We start from the raw sequence: 16,990 nt of genomic DNA, 5'->3' as shown, positions 1-16,990 counted from the left end.
ACTTGTCGCTGGGTAGATCCGTTTAATCAGCTCGCGAGGAGTGGCGAAGCTGGGCAGACGGAGGAGCGTCGCGAGGTGGCCTTTAACATAGAGACGCCGTCACGAGGTGATGCTAGGAAGAGGAAGGTGACGCAGGTTCATGGCGAGGGAGGAGGGTGGGTTTTGCTAGATTCAAATATGGTTTGCTCCGTTCAATGAGTTCGCCCGGGAGTGGCGGCGCTGGGCAGACGGAGGAGTGTCGCTCGGTGGTGCTGAAGAGAGACACGGCGTCGCCGGGAAGCACTGGGCAGAGCAAGCTGAAGCGGGTTGCTATTGAGGGAGGAAGGTTTCGCGGGACAAATTCGAATGGAGATGAAAATTCGAAACCGACATTTTGTTTTGAATTAAGGTTTCGCAGGACGTTTTGGTTTAGTAGCCATTTAGGGTGTGCAATGTATGCACCACTACAACGGCTGCTCCCTAGAAGAACTCATTTTATAATTTCCACCAACCATCCTCTCTCTTTCCCTCACTATTCTCTCTCTCTTTGAACCCGTCTTCTTCCTCAGCCTCTTCTCTCCCTCACTCTTTACGTTCCTCTCGGTCTTCTCTCCCTCTTTTCTATGCAATATTTTCTTCGTCGCTCTTCTCTCCCTCTTATCTCAGTATTATCGAAGTCTCTTTATTTTCTTCAGTTTTCTGATAAAGAAATCAGGAAAAACAGTTGGGAAGGTGGGAATAGTGAGTGCAGTAACAGACTCGACTCCTTGGCCTTAATCGAAGATATGCACGAGTTTTGAGGCCTCCATTGTTCGAGAAGATGTTTCTGTAGGTGGATTGTGCATCATGACTGTCCTCCACCACCTCCTTGATCGGTGACCATGGACTGGTAACTGAGTGGATTTTGGAATTTTTTCTTCGAAGAGCTCCATGGGGGAAGAGGCTCAGCATCACCATGGTCCTTTGCTTTCATTCTTGCATCTGAGTATTGGCGTTGGGGCATCACCATGGAATTTGTTTGTCGTCTGAGTGTTGGCATTGGAGAGATCCTTTGCTTTCATTCTTGCTTCTGTTCTTTTCGGTTTGCCTAACAATCTGATACTATTGTGGGAGCTTTACTTGGTAATTGGTGGAATTCATATGAAGCCATAGAAGATGTTTTTTAAAATGCCCAGATGACCTCAAAGTTATCTTCATAACCGTTTTGACATCATTTACGTTGGTTATTGCCTACTTATTGATATTGAGATTGATAGAAAAATTGTTGGGTAGAATTAGGTTGTAAGATATTATTAAAATATATAATATTATATTAATATTTTGACTTTAAGATGACTAATCCAATGCGGATTCACCTAATCAAATGTTAATACTATATCCAAAACTTGAAATTCTAGCCAAATTTTGAACTTGGCAATAGCCTAACCATTGCCAATGCTCAAAATTGGATAGACGTACTCGATATTTCAAAACTCTTCATTCATGCACTTAAACCATTGGACTAAGAGAGTTTTTCCTTGAATTACATGTGCACTTGCAGACTGCAGACTCCGATAAAACCCTATGTGTTGATTGTTGATGTTAGTGGCATGTTTTTGTTTTAATTTTAGATTCGTTGTTTGTTTTGGAGAATGTCTTCCTCTACTCCTTTAGATTTAAGTGATAGCTATCCTACCCCTATCTGGCCTACCCCAACACCTAACCCGACACCAAGCACTAACCCTACAGACCTTAGTCGTAACCTTTCCCTGCCCCCATGCCCACACAAAGCAAGAAATATGTTTACATAGTTTGGTCTCACTTTACCAAACTAGAGGGTGGAGGGTGGTGACCCCAATAACCCCTAAGCAAAGTGTAATCACTGTGGTAAACTTTATGGGTGTCACTATAGGAAATATGGTACATCACGTGTACTTAGAAGAACAATGCAAGAAGAGTCTAATATTGAGATCCTTACAAGAGAAGAATGAATCTAGACTAGAGATTGGAATAAAAAAAATGGCGGATGAGAGTAGTGGAGGTTCTACTTTGAAGGAGTATACTAAGTATGATTCCAATAAATGTAGAAGAAAGTTAGCTCGTATAGTTATCATGGACGAGCTACCTTTTCAGTTTATGGAGGGGAGAGGGTTCCAAAAATATTCCAGTTGCTTGGAACCTACGTTTAATATTCCATCTTGCCATACTGTGGCAAAAGATTTTAAAAAACATTACCAAAAGGAGAAGGATTTGTTGAGGGGCCAATTGGCGGGTCAAGTTGTTTACCTTACTACCGATACTTGGACATCCGTCTAAAATTTTAATTACATGTCTTTGACTGTGCGTTTCATTGACTGTGATTGGACACTATATAGGAAAATTGTGAAATTTTGTCAAATTTTTTATCACAAGGGTGAGACGATTGGGAAGGCTTTGGATGCAACAATAAAGGAGTGAGGGTTGACACGAGTTTTGACCATTACAGTTGATAATGCCTTGTCTAACGATGTCGCATTATAATATCTTAAGACTTATATTAGAGAAGCAAATAAGACAATCTTAGGTCGTGATTGTTTGCATGTAAGATGTGTTGTGCATATTTTAAATTTAATTATGTCTAATGGCTTGAAAGATGTTGAGAACTCGGTTGCATGAGTAAGAATGACTGTGAGATTTGTGAGATTTTCTCCTGTTATATTAGAGAAATTCAAAATTGATGTAAGGAATGCATGCATAACATCCAAGAATGACATTTATACTGAAGTTCCTATAAGATGGAACTCAACCTTCTTGATGTTGGAGATGGCCTAAGAATATAAGGCAACTTTTGAAATACTGTGTGATGAAGATATCCAATATGTCAGATATTTTGATGAGCACGAGGGATTAGGAAAGCCTATTGATGATGATTGAGAGGTAGTTGCAATCTTTATAGATTTTTTAAGGCTTTTCATCGATGTGACATTGAAAATATCTGGTTCTTTGTACCTTGCATTTAATGAGTTCACTCAACAAATATGTAGAGTGAAAGAAGAATTAGATGATATGTATATGAGTGACCATCCTAGGATGCAAGAGATGACATTAGTGATGAGGGTCAAATATGACAAGTATTGAGGGGGGATTTGAGTAGGAAAAATCTTTTGTGTTATTTGGCTGTTATTTTTGACCCCCAGCTCAATATTGATGACATAATATATGATTTGAGACTTGTACACGAGGTCGCATGGGCTGAGTTTATTGAGGGCATGGTTAGAGACACCTTTAGTAGATTGTTTGAAGAGTTTACCATGATTAAGGGTGGTAGCGCCCTACACCTACACCTATCCCAGCGTCTCTTCCAGAAGCTGGGGCTGAGAAAAAGCATAGGTTGGTATGGGACCAAAGTCTCTCACAGAACCTCCAATTGGTTCATCAATCTACAGAGGCAAAGTTGAAGGTAGATCAATATTTGGTAGGGGATCTTCTCCCATATACGAAAGGGTGGAAGAGTAATGCCGTGAAGTATACCGTTCTTGGAGAGATAACCTGCAGTATTTTGGTCATCCCTATTAGCACCGTAGCTTTAGAACTGACCTTTAGTGCTGAAGGACACAAATTGAATCTATTCCAGAGTTCTTTATCCCCCACCACTGTGGAGATATTGATTTGCACAGAGAACTGGATCAAAGGGACTCAAATTCATATTTCAGATATTCTTGACTTTAATGAGGCCGATGAGGAGGAGGGTGGCGATCAGCCTAGATATGGTAATTGTTGATTTCATTTTATTATTTTGATTTATTTTCATTGTATTAATTTCATTTGTATTAATTTCAAATTTAATTGTTGTAGCCATGCATGATACGACGTCTACTTCCGTTGCAGTATGACTTCACCATATTGGATACTGACCCACCATTGTCATTTGCCATAGGTTTGTACAATTTGTATTGTTCCTTAATTTTTTTTCGTATTTATATAATTTCTGGTATCTAATTGTTTTTATAATCTTACTATCATATGCACACTTCAAGCCTTAATTATAATTTCAAGCTGAAATTCAAATGATATATTCTTAATGTCGGATCTTGATCCCCATCTCATCTTGTTTAGTCAGATTTTAATTTGTAATTTTTTCATTTCTAATGGTTCTTTGTAATTTTAACTTTTGTTTATTGTTATAATTCTAATTTATTTTCCTATACAATTGTTAATGTTCTAAATTTTATGATCTCACGACTTTCAGCAGGCAACATTAAATTCTATTTCCTTTGGCCACCGGCCCCAAATGTGAAATTCAAAGTTCAAACAGTTTACTTTTATCATTTATGTTCAATTGCATTTAGATTTTACATATTCAGTTTTTTGTAACGTTGATACAATGTCCCTTATTTGTAATTTTGTAATTATTTTCTCTTAATTTGTATTATTGTAATAGTTTAGTTATTATAGTTATATTATAAATTGTATTATTGTAAATTGTAATAGCTTAGGATTTACGTCTTAGGAGTATTAGTAGTACTTCATTTTCTCTCAATTTATATTTTTTTTTTGTAAGTTCAATGCATTATTTATTGCTATTTAATTATTATACATTTTGTTTTTGTGACATTTTGGGTCCATAAACAGCTTCTAGGCCCATGACCCATTTGGGGAAGGAGGAGGGCGAATAGGGTATCCACCTTCGCTTCCCTGTACTCGGACAGGATACCCCGCCCTCGAACCACAGGGGCGAATGTTGGGGGCGGAAACCCCACCCCCATCCCTTGAGTGGCTGGGGCGAGGAGGGAGTGGCCCCGCACTGTATGGTGCAAGTAGCACCCCTACTAGATGGAACCATGGTAGAACTAGTAGTTGTTTAATAATCATTTTATTGTTTTTAGTTGCTTTGGGAGTCTAAGACTTTAATATGAAAAATAGTATATGAAGGATAGTCAAAAGGGCCTACTGTATATTTAAGTTTCTTTTCTTTTTAGGTCTACATAGCATATGAAAGATTTTTAGTTATACTTTTTCTTTTTTCATATGTAAAATCTTTTTTTTTTTTTGGTAACAATTTTAGTAATTTTAAAACTTGAAAGCCCACAAAGAAACGATTTAGTACTACGCACAATCTGGTTTAAAGATGGAGCCCGCTACAGGGGCCTAAATGCAGGGGCTTTTGTGGCACACAAAAAGGTCCAAATCCAACCTCTATTCCTGCTTCTGCCCTATTTTAGTGAGTCGGACCTAAGTAGAGTTTGGGTTTTTCGAAGTTGGAGTTCGAATTTGGATTTGGACTAAATCAGAGTCGGATTCTTGGATATTAACTTCAACAAAGTTGGTGCACAACCCTAGACCTAAATATGTAGTCATAGCTCACATTAATTATATTTGTGTCAGAACTCACCTTATTAAGATTAGTTGGAAGTTGCATAAACAAATTATTTCATTTAATCAATTATTGATCACAAAGGGGTAATGATTAGGAGGGAGTAGAGAATGGATGCTTGATTGATGTATTGATTTTAGGGCTGAAAAGAAAATCGGAAAACCAGTGAATCGAACCGAACCGGTGTGTTCGGTCTGGTGTAAAACTAATTTGATTTGGTATTCGTTCCAATTTTGCAATTGAACCGGTCCGATTCCAATTTTGCTTTTTATAACACTGGATCGGACAAAACCGGTTCATATATATATATTTTATTTTTTATATTATATTGTATATTATATGCTAAATTGCTAATTAATATAACATCTAATTTTAAAATCTTATTATTCATGTCGAATAATTTAATAATGTAAAATTAATATAACATTTGATATGATATACAATTAATTTTATAAATCTTAATATAAGTTATAACATTTGATATAACATATAAATTTTAATTTTACAACATAAAATAATAAAATGAATATAATATAAAGATTTAATCTTGAACATGAACATTAATATTAAGTTATTAATATAAATCTACTTTTGATATATACATTTTATGGCAATTATAATATATATATTTTTTTAGAAACATATTTCTACACATTTGATCATATGTTATCATTATAAAACTTTGTGATGTTTTCATCATTAAAATTACATCGGAAAAATTTGACTGGAATCGGTAAAATCAAAAATTCTAGTTTCAATGATGAATCAGTCCGATATCGATTTTTCAATTCTCAAAACCGATGTATATAAGTTCAGTTTTAAAATATGTCTAAAATCGGATTAGTTATACCCCTAATTTATTTAATTTTTATAATTATAGTAGACAATTCTGACTCTAATGATTCCGCAATTAATTGGTTGAAAAAAAAAAAGAAATAAGAAAGGAGGATTGTATTAAGATGTGGGAGAACGGTACGGTATTTGTGCATAGAACTTTATTATCGATATTTTAAAGTGTGTGATATTTATATATTATCATAAAACATGCCATTAAAAGTTTATATGATCACTAGTTTCTACGAACATAATATTCTACAATGGTATCACATAAATGCATTTCAAGACTAAGGACATAATACTCCCGTGCAAAAATAAAATGATGTAATTAAGAATTATTAATAAAAATTATAAAATCACATTATTTTATTATAATAAATTAAGAGGACAATGTTATTATGTCCCATAATTTACACTAAATTTATTTCTTGGCGTGATACTACAATGTGATGTTATGTGATTTATTAAAAAAAATTAAAAATACAAATATAAAAAGGTAGAGGAATTCAAGATTTGAATCTTCCTTTTTTTGACGTTTTAGAGTGTAATTTTATTTTGAATATATAATTTTTTAATAAAAAATGTTAAATATATTTAAAAAAAACTTATATTTTTTCATATGTTAATTATTGATACGTTGAAAAATATAAAATTTTAAATTTTAAATTTCAAAGAAAAATTAATAAAATAAATCTTATAAGTAAGAATATAAATAAAATTATAAATACATATAACAACACCTTTTTCTAATAAGTACATCAAAAAAAAATAATTTAACAACTCGTAGACAGAGAGAATAGAGCGCTCTCTCTCGGTTTGCCGAAAAAAAAAAACTCGGTCATAGATCCGGCGTGAGGGGTGGGAGCTTCGGCTCCCTTCCCCTCCCTTCCTCCTCCTCCTCCTCCTTCCCTTATCTTCTTTGTTGTTTTTGTTTTGTGTTTTTGTGTTTTTTCAGGAGAAATAAGTGTGAACCGCCGATCTAGGTCTTCCCGCCGCCACAAGCCAGCACGCGCCCCGCCATGGTGATGCCCTGCCGCCGATCTTAAAGACCACCGAATACGGCACCGAACGGAGCGGCGAGTAGCCCGCACGCGCGGCTCGAAGTTACGGCGTCGGTCGACGTGTGGCCTCCACGCACCACCCGGGAGCCCTCCGCCAACACCACGTGCGGCGTTTCTGGAGTCTGTGAGTCCGAGACCTCCAAGGTCGACTGGCGGTCCCCCCCCAGAGTGGCGCGTGCACTGCACGCGCCACAACAGCTCCTGTGTTCTGTTTTGTTGCAGTGTTTTTTCTTTGTAGTTTTCTTTGTGTAATGTAGTCTCTAGGATAAATAAAAATCCAAAAAATTAGTACCTTCGGATTTTGGTCCGAATGGAGTATTAGTCCCCCCTCCGCGTTGACGGAGTTGTTGGGGTTTGGGATACCCTACCCTGCTTAGTCAGGGTATGGGGCTTTGTAATCTCTGTCCTGGACAGAGAAGGTATTCTCTCTGAAGATTTAGGTCTTTAGAAATTTACTGTCTGGACTAGACCATGTCAGTCACGAAAGTGTACTGGGGAGTTAGTAACGTTTGTAATTGATTTGTTTTTTAAATCAACTTTGTAAGTCCTCTCTTAATGAAGGTTGACACCTGTTTACTCAAAAAAGTACATCAAAAAAATAAATTAAATAATATAAATTAGAGCAGTTAATAAAATGTTTCAAATTAATAATAGCACCGAATAATTACTTGTTGCGCAGACTCTCAAGTTAAATGCTGACGTAGTGACGATATGTAGGAAAAGGGACCACAACAAAACACGCGTCGACCCCATGTGAAAAAGTAGGTCATCCAAGACCCCAAATAATCCATCCCGCGCCTCACTCTCTTTCAAACCCCCACCCTCTCCCCCCCCTAACCCTTCCTCCCTCCATTTCTTTCCCGCCCCTCTGCGCCCCCTCCCCTCGTTAAAAACCCTACTTCCATCTCTCTCTCTTTCCCTCTCTCTCTCTCAAGTCTCCAACCTGATCTCATCAGCTCTCTCTGAATACTCGAATCTCTCCTCTCTCGCTTTTTGCCATGAACCGGAGGGTCAGAGCGTCTACCAAATGCTCCTTATCCCCAAGCCGGTCCGAGCCATTCCACAAGTATCTTAAACCAGGCATGCTCGCCCAAATCCGTGACTTGCGAATCAGCGCTCGGACTCACCGAGTCAGGTTGCTATACTCGATCTCCTCCTCTTCCCAGATCTCTATCCACCGCTCGACCCCGCCTTCATCTCCACCTTCGAGCAACGGCAGTCAACAACTCCCGGTTAGTGTGGGCGACGGCATCCCTTGCTTTGCCAGCAGGATCTACGGTCCGCGTTGCCCGCAGAGGAAGAAGCTCGTGGCAGCCAAGTCTGTCTTGTTCCTGAACCCTAGCCCGGTCCCGGACGCGCCCGATCCGGTCGTCGACGCTTTCAGTAATGATATTCTCGTCGCTCATTGAAATGAAGTAGTTTTAGCTCACTCTGTGGAGGTTACTGAGGAGTTTTCATCTTGTAGAGCGATTTTTATTTGTAGTTGGTTGTACTTTGATCATTTATGTGAAAAAGGAAAAAATATTTCTTAGACAGAACTGAAAAATGATAATAAATTCATCCAAAACTTCCAATTTTAGATCTATAATTGCAGATCCAGTGCTTATTTCAATTATATTCCGAGTTTTTCTAGTTCTAATTGTTGCTTGGATTGGGAATTAATTTCAGTAAATTGTGATTAGTCTATTAGTCATTAACTTTGAGTGATCTTTACTATAAATCACAGTATTGCTTGTTCCGGACTTGATGCTGCGGGTTGAATTCTTCAATGCGGCTATTTATCTTTCTTTTCATTTCTAGTGCAAAAACTGGTTTTAGATGTAATGCTGAAAAGGGAAGGCTTTGCGTTGAATTGATTTGCTCCTCACCTAATATGCTATGGCTTAATTATCCGAGTTAACAGTAGCGTTGCGCAAGAAGTTGAAGTTTTAATTGGTCTTCATGTTTCGGTTTTTTCTCCATTTGCATGCTCTGCCAATCTTGCTTGTTCTAAAGTTTTATCTACGACTTGATTCTTGTTTTGCTTTGCTTTGTGTAGTTATTTCTGTATTTTAAGTCTGTTTATTGTCTAACCATCTTGACTTGTATAACTTTTCATGTTGAGTGCTTGAGGAACAACTTGTCTTTGGGGATGACAGTACGAGAGATCATAGGTCTCATGATGCCTACCATTAATAGCTTCGTCTAATTGTGATAAATTATTCGGTTTTCCATTTGTGGCCAGAGATATATCTTTGTTTTTCAGTTAGGTGAGAAGACCCCAGTGCTCCATCTTTTCTTGCATTTTGTTTTTGAGTTGGGCATGTGGGACTTTGAAACCACTGGTTAGTGGTGAGTACCGCTTGTTAATAGATATGATGTACTTTTAAACACAATGTAGATTGGGTTTATTGTGTTGGGTATCAAGTTGTTAGCATGCATTAACTTGTCAGGCCAATCTGTTTGTGCTTGCCCCTGTTGACTGTTAGCAATTCCATTTTTAAGACATGTAATAGTAAGATTCTAGTGCTATAGTAAACTATTAATCTTGACATGGCTTGATAATGTTGATGAGTCTCGCATTCATAGATTACTGTTGGGACTTTAGCGTTCTTTAGATTGACTTCCCATTTATAGAAGTGTACCGGATATGTTTTTGAGCTTTAGGCTTTGCATTATGCTGTGGTTTTATCCTTGGCATGCATCAATTTTGTAGTTGCAACTGTCATTTGAACTCAAGTTCCATGTTTTGAGTATTGCTTCAGCTAGTTTTACACCATCGAATTAGTATTTTTGGAGGAATTAGGTGTGCATTAGGTTCTGATTATATTTTTATTTCGCGACCATGTAATTGATGAAGTTTGGCCAAATTATGGATAGTAGCATCAATTGGGCATATGATATCTTTTTGTTTCATGACAATGTCATATTAACAATAACCTTGTGGTCTAGTGATACTTACCATTTCCTCTTAAGGAAAATATTTATGGAACTAAGATATATTCTTAAGAGAACAAAATCAAGTCATGTTTGTCTTGTTGGAGTGCTTTGTAGGGTTGTGATTATATGTTTCATTTTGGGAAATACTTTGAAGAAATGTAACATAGACGTAGGGAGGGTGATGAAGAGTAGAGTGACCTTGGAATGCCACCCTTGTGTATTTGTAAAGGTAGGATTCTTAAATTTTGGATGCACAGTAGTATAGATGAGTATAATTAAGAAACTTAAGCCTTTTCAAAATCTATAGAATTATGCTTACATGGGATATTTGAAGTTGTTTCAAGCACATATTAGTCCAACCATATGATGTTCTATGTTCTAACAATCAATTTGACTGAGCTAATGTACTTTGTTTTTGCACATTAGGTTAATGTACTTGAGTATTGTAAATATGTACTTTTTTTGGTCCACCTAGATTTTCTATTACAGAAGTGCTACAAGTAACCGAGCTCGCAAAATTGTGAGGGAACTGTGGCTGTCGTGGCCAATATATTAAAAAAAACAAAAAAAAAAAAAATAGAACAGACGAAACGGGAAGGAGGGAAAGTTGATTTTAGACGAAGCTTGACTTGGTTGCAAGAAAAACTGGGTGTGAGGAATTTGCAATTGGTCTTGTGGAAGCAATTGCGTGCTCCTGTTAACACTCTTGGTGTAACGTCCCGTCCCCGAGTGTCTGGAGAGTTAACTCATATTACCTGATAATCAATTCTAACATTGCTAATATTCTTCCAAAAGCTTCAAATCATACGTAAACACTTTAAATTTTATTAACCACACATACTCGTATATAAAATCCTCAATACAGTAATCTAAAAAATTATCAACTTCTCTACATGTCACTTAAATCCACATTTCAATAATATAATTATAAAAATCACTAATACTCATCGAAAACTTTATATTCTTAATCCACTATTCTTAAGTCATCTCACTCAATTCTTCATAGTCTTGATCCTCAGTTGAAATATCTAAAAATCATCTGAAAATAATGGAGATAAGAAGGAGGTGAATTATCAACAACTCAGTAAGCAGAGAATATATACTACTATGCAAACATGAGCATTTACAGATTTTAGAATGCAGAACAAAACGTTTTTTATTTTCAGAATGCAGAGTCAGAACATGTTATCAAAAATATCAGAGCGAAAGTTTCAAAAAATATTCTTATTCAAAGTCTTTTGGCATAACATAATTGACCACTATCGTACCAGATCATCATATCACATCAGAAGCCATGTTTAACCCCCGTGGTAGGATTGTGTAAAACCCGGTAGCTAACCGAGTAGAAACAGAATGTGAATCTTCCCCTTATTTATTCTCGGAGCCCTGAGTGTGCACACAAGAAAAACCACCAGAAAACCACTTTGTTTCCAAAGTGGGTGCACTAGAAACAGAACAGTTGGTACCAACCCAAACAGAAGCCACTATTAGCACTCATGGTAGGTGAAATAAGTCACCATCCACAAACCACATCCCGATTCAAAATGTCATGCCAAAAGTTTTCAGAAATTACATCATATCAGAGTACAGAACATCTTCAGAGCAGAACAGAGTTTTCAGAAGTCACACCATATCAGAGTACAGAACGTCTTTAGAACAGAACATAGTTTTCAGAAATCACAAAACATAATTTTATGTACAAACTTTCATATTCGCTCTCTTTTGCACAGTTCAGAAGCAAAATGCAAAATAACTTATGTCTACACCAGTTATGCCAAAAAATATTTTATTCTTAAACAGAATCTCATGAGTAATACAGAACAAATAATTAAGGTAGTTCAAATCTCTTTTCATAACAAAACATGCATATTTTCAAAAATCAATCTCAGTCTATTTTATTTTTATGCAAATCAAGCATAGGAACCCCGCTTACCTGGACGACTTAGCTTTTCAGAATTTTTCTAAACAATGTCGAGTCGACTATAAATCATCACCTATAAAAATAATCACATAATTTCCATAAGTTTTCAATCAATTACGGATTTCGATATTTAATCCTAAGCTTCTTAAATAACCTATTTTAATTTCTCAAAACTTAAAACCCCCATAATCTCAAAATATATCATCATTTACTAAAATTATCCATATCCACCATAATTTATGTCAAACACAAAATACCAATATTTAAACTCGAAACAGCCAACAAATCTCATAGCATAAACCAATCATACCAACAACTCCATCATCCAATCCAACTGACCCCTCGGACTCAGTCCGACACAACCAACAAATTCAAAGTAAATATGAGTTAGCGCGAAAATACATTTAAATCTCAAAAGTTCTTTGGAAAAATACTTACAATGCTATAATATAATTTTTGAAAGATCCCGGAGGTGCTAGAAGCGGCAACGCAGCAACAAAACAGTGCTAAATGCACTGTGGCCATGGGTCTCAAAAACTCACTTTTGAACCGAAACAAACCAAGACCTGAGATTGCTAGGGTAGGGCTCAGGGATGTCGGTGAAGCTAGTGGTGGTGGTGGTTGGCCGTGGGTGGCAGCGTAGAGGGTGTTTGAAGTGCAAAAATACCCAAAGCGGAAATGAAGTGGATGTATTTCACCGGTGGCGGATCGGAGCTGAGGTTGGGTGCATTGAGTTGCTAGGAGGTCGATGATGAAGTGGTGAAGAAATGGTGGCCGGAGGTGGCGCGACTGCAGCGCACGAGCAAAGAGAAGGTCGCGGCTTGGTGATGCGCGTGGGGTCTAACGGCGGCTCGCGAGGGGCTGAGATCGGAGGGGAGGGGTCGCCGGCAGGTGGGGAAGGAGGGGGGACTGGGCGGTGTGGTGCATGGCGGCACGCGGCGGTGGCTAGGTGGAGAAGATGGGATCGCACGGGGAAGAGAGGGAGGAAGCCTTCACATGCGGGAAGAGCATGGGAGAAAATGAGGAGAAAGAAAAAGAGAAGAAAAGGAAAAGAGAAAAAGAAAAAGTGAGAAAAAGAAATGAGATTCAATCCTCACATCTTGGGTCACAAAAATGATCCATCAGAAACTGTTTCAAAACAACAAGTAAAATAAAATAATTCAAACGTAGTGATTAAATGAAAATAAAATAATTAAACCCAACAATAAACTAATTTAAAATAAAGAGAAATTTAAATGCCTAACAATTATTAATATTAAGAAAACATGTCAAATTTAATTTTCACAAATTAAAAATTATAAAAATAAACCCACTAAAATATGAAAATTTAAAACAAGAGAATCAATTTTTAAATTAATAACAAATATTCTTTCAATTAAAAATATACTAAAATACGAGGTGTTACACTTGGTGCACCCAACAAATATGCAACGCTTGCCTCCACCATGTGCCTTGCAGAACATGGTGCTCCCTTGCGCGCACCCTTTTTACATTCATGGTACTTGCAACATCGTCCACCCCCATGGGAGATGCACAAACCAGCCTGTCCTTCAGCACTTCGACTGTAGTTTTCCTTCTCACACATCTTACCACCTCCATGTCTAATGCAAAGGCCCGACTTGCACCCACCTAGGAACCCACATCTTCTGCCATCGCCGTGTGCTATGCAATAATCTGTCTTCCCCTCGGCACTTAGTGCAACCCAAGTGTTGGCATCTCTTCCCTCCACCATGTGCCTTGCAATGGGGAGTTCGGCTCCCTGAACCCTTGTTGCACCTGGTTTTTGGCATCTCTGTCTACCCCCATGAACAATACAAAGACTAGATGCCCCCCGGGCTCCTTTTGCGTTGTTGAAGAATATGCATTTCTTTGAATTGTTGGTTCTGTGGTCCAAAGATGCTCCAGTAGTTGCTTGCTCAGAGATAGTGCCAACTGAAATTGAGTAGTCTGTTGTAGTCAATGGTTCGTGGCTTGAAGGGGGAAAAATAAGGCTTTGACTATTGATTTTTTGACTATTTATCCCTAATCTGATTGTTCCAGTATGTCTTTCTTTTCAATTGTTGATTTTCCATCTAGTTGTAAATGTTTTGGGCATTTTTGCTGTTTCCACTCTTATTTTCTTCCTAAAAAAAAACTTTCCCTATCCCTTACCACTTTTATGGGAATCTAAGAATTACAGATTTCGTCTCTGTTTGCTTCTCCAAACTCAGTTTCTGACTTTTCTTTGTCTTTTTCTCTTGTTTCACTTTTCTAGGTTCTTTTGTTTGGTCTTTGAGGGTGTTTGTCTTTGGGGTTTACCTGTTTTAGTATAGGACGTTGAAGAAAACAACAAGGTGGAGTTCATCATAAAGGAGCGGAGAGAAGTAAGAGAACAGCAACAACGAACTATGCTCGATTCGTGGGAAGGGGATTTCAGATCTGAGTACTTGGGAAGATGAAGAGGTGACAAATGGGCTTGATGTAGAACTCTGTGGGTTTTTGGGTACGTAGATTTCAAATGTGGGTGGAGAAGACGAAAGGGACTTCTCTAGGTTCGTGGAAAAGATGAAGGGGGGAGTCGCTCTAGAGAAGACGAAGACTTCTGTGACTTCGTGGAGATGGGGCTTCTTGGATCTAACAAGATGAAGAAGAAACCGTGCGTTTTGACAAGTTGAATGAAACGTGGTCGTTTCATTTTTGACACGTCGGACGTGATTCCCTGGCAGTTTCTCTAGTCGGTTACTAATAGCATTTTTCTTTCTCTTAATATATATGTTTGTGTGCATGCCCTGTGTGTGTAAATATATGTATCTTTGTATTCGAGCTGTATTTTCCTCTAGTTTGCTTTATTTAATGTACCAAGGATACTGACAATTTTTTTTTTGTTTGAAAATGTCGGCATAGTCAATATGAACATATATGTTTGTGTGCGCGCGTGCCCGTCCTATGTTTCAAATTTATTTTTGATACATGGGTGGAGGTTTAAACCTGGTTCTCTCATTTGATCTATAGGATCTTGGCCCATTGTTTCAAATTAAGCTTCTGTTTGGATTAGAAACTCAGCTCATCATTATAATTTTTTTAAATTCTCATAAAAAAATATAATAAACAATTCAATTTTTTCAAATTTCAAAATAATAATAATATTAAAAAATAATATTCTAACAATATTTTATTTTACTATTTACAAATCATCTCAACTCATCTCTGAATCTAAATATTGTTTGAAATATTAGTCTTTCTCTTATTTTATGATTGTTATCCCGCCCTCTGTCTCAAAGTTCAGCACGTTCAGAACTTATGTGTTTGTAACACCCTATTGAGCTCAATCAATCTCTCACTTACCCAACAACTATCATCAAGTACACAACTAAAGGGATAGAAAGAAATGGAGATTACCATATTTTATAGTTTCTTACACGAAATTAAATATGTCCTCTCCATGTTCATTACACAAGATTGCATAGTTACATCACAATATCTACATAAAATGCAATTACAATGCTTTGAAAAAGGAAAATATAATCGAAAGACAGATTATTTAAAATAATTATATTTCAATCCTGTTTATTGATAGACTAACATTCTATTGATGTTTGAGCCTACAACATTAATTATAAAAAAAATTATTATATTATTATTATTCTAGGATTTATTTATAAATCGGTGTCGAGTCTCATTTGCTTTAAGAGATAAAATACAAAATTTGAAAATTTTTCTAAGTTTTCGTACTGTTAGATAATCTGCGAAAACAAGCACTCATTTTATATTTCAATGTTTTCATCTCACTCGGCCAATCATTACTTCAATAACGTTCACTAATTTTGAAATCCACTGGCAATCTTCTCTAACATCTCTCGTCTCTCTCGTGTTGCCCTTTCTGTAGAAAGCCCCATTTCGAGATTAACTTTTCTTGCGAATCTTCCTCATTTCGATCCCATCTTTCTACTTCATTTTTATCCCATTTCTCTTCTATTAATAGGGTTTAGAAATCAAAGAGGGCAGAGAGCTATTTCATACGAAGGAGATGGAAAATGCTTGAATATTCCCGTGTATATTGATACCCTAGCACTGTACAACTAACGAATATTTATACATCTGAAGCGTAACAAACTAACTGCTAATTTACCACAAATGGTAATTCTCTAACAATAGGAAAATATCTACAGAATAATCAAAAGAATATTCGGGAAATGAAATATATGAAATATGTACAGTATTATCCATACCCAGACTTTTGATTTAATGCAAGGCGACATGCAGCTTCTGTAGTAGATAAATGACCTGTAGCTGGGAGATCATTATTGTGTAATAGCCCCCCACAAGATGGAGAATAGAGATTAACTATTCCCATCTTGGACAAACGTAATCGAAGAAGATATGAGGGCAAGACCTTGGTAAAAAATGTCAGCCAGTTGGCTGTTTGAGGAAATATGTGCAGTGGTGATGCTTCCTTCTTGGATTTTATCCCTTATCAAATGACAATCCAACTCGATGTGCTTTGTTCTTTCGTGAAAAACTGGATTGGTAGCGATATGAAGAGCCGCTTGATTGTCACAATAAAGTAATACTGGTTGTGAATGATGAATCCGAAGATCATTGAGAAGATATTTGAGCCAAGTAATTTCAGAACATGTAGAGGCCATAGAGAGATACTCAGCTTCAGCTGAGGAATGAGAAACCACAGATTGTTTCTTTGACTTCCAAGAAATAAGAGAGGCTGCAAGAAATACACAATAACCGGTGACACAAAGACGTGTGTCAGGACATGAGGCTCAATCTGTGTCACAATATGCTCTAAGTTGAAGTGGAGAAGAAGATGAGAGCAATATGCCTTGACTAGGAGCAGCTTTGATATATTGGAGAATCTTATGTGCTCTGGCCAAGTGTGATGTTGTTGGATGACTCATAAATTGATTTAGAAGCTGGACAACATAGCATATATTAGGCCTAGTGATTGTG

At 37.0% G+C, this 16,990-nt stretch overlaps 1 protein-coding gene across 1 annotated transcript; it reads left to right on the top strand.

Moving 5' to 3' along the window:
* Positions 1 to 8,057: 8,057 nt before the first annotated feature.
* Positions 8,058 to 8,794, top strand: LOC109022065. Its single transcript, XM_019004864.2, has one exon. It carries the CDS (start codon positions 8,208 to 8,210, stop codon positions 8,616 to 8,618), a length of 411 nt encoding a protein of 136 aa, XP_018860409.1. The 5' UTR covers positions 8,058 to 8,207; the 3' UTR covers positions 8,619 to 8,794.
* Positions 8,795 to 16,990: the final 8,196 nt, after the last annotated feature.

This window comes from Juglans regia, chromosome 1 (genome assembly GCF_001411555.2).
Source record: "Juglans regia cultivar Chandler chromosome 1, Walnut 2.0, whole genome shotgun sequence".
Classification (NCBI taxonomy): Eukaryota; Viridiplantae; Streptophyta; class Magnoliopsida; order Fagales; family Juglandaceae; genus Juglans; species Juglans regia.
This window is presented reverse-complemented; position numbering and strand designations above follow the sequence as displayed.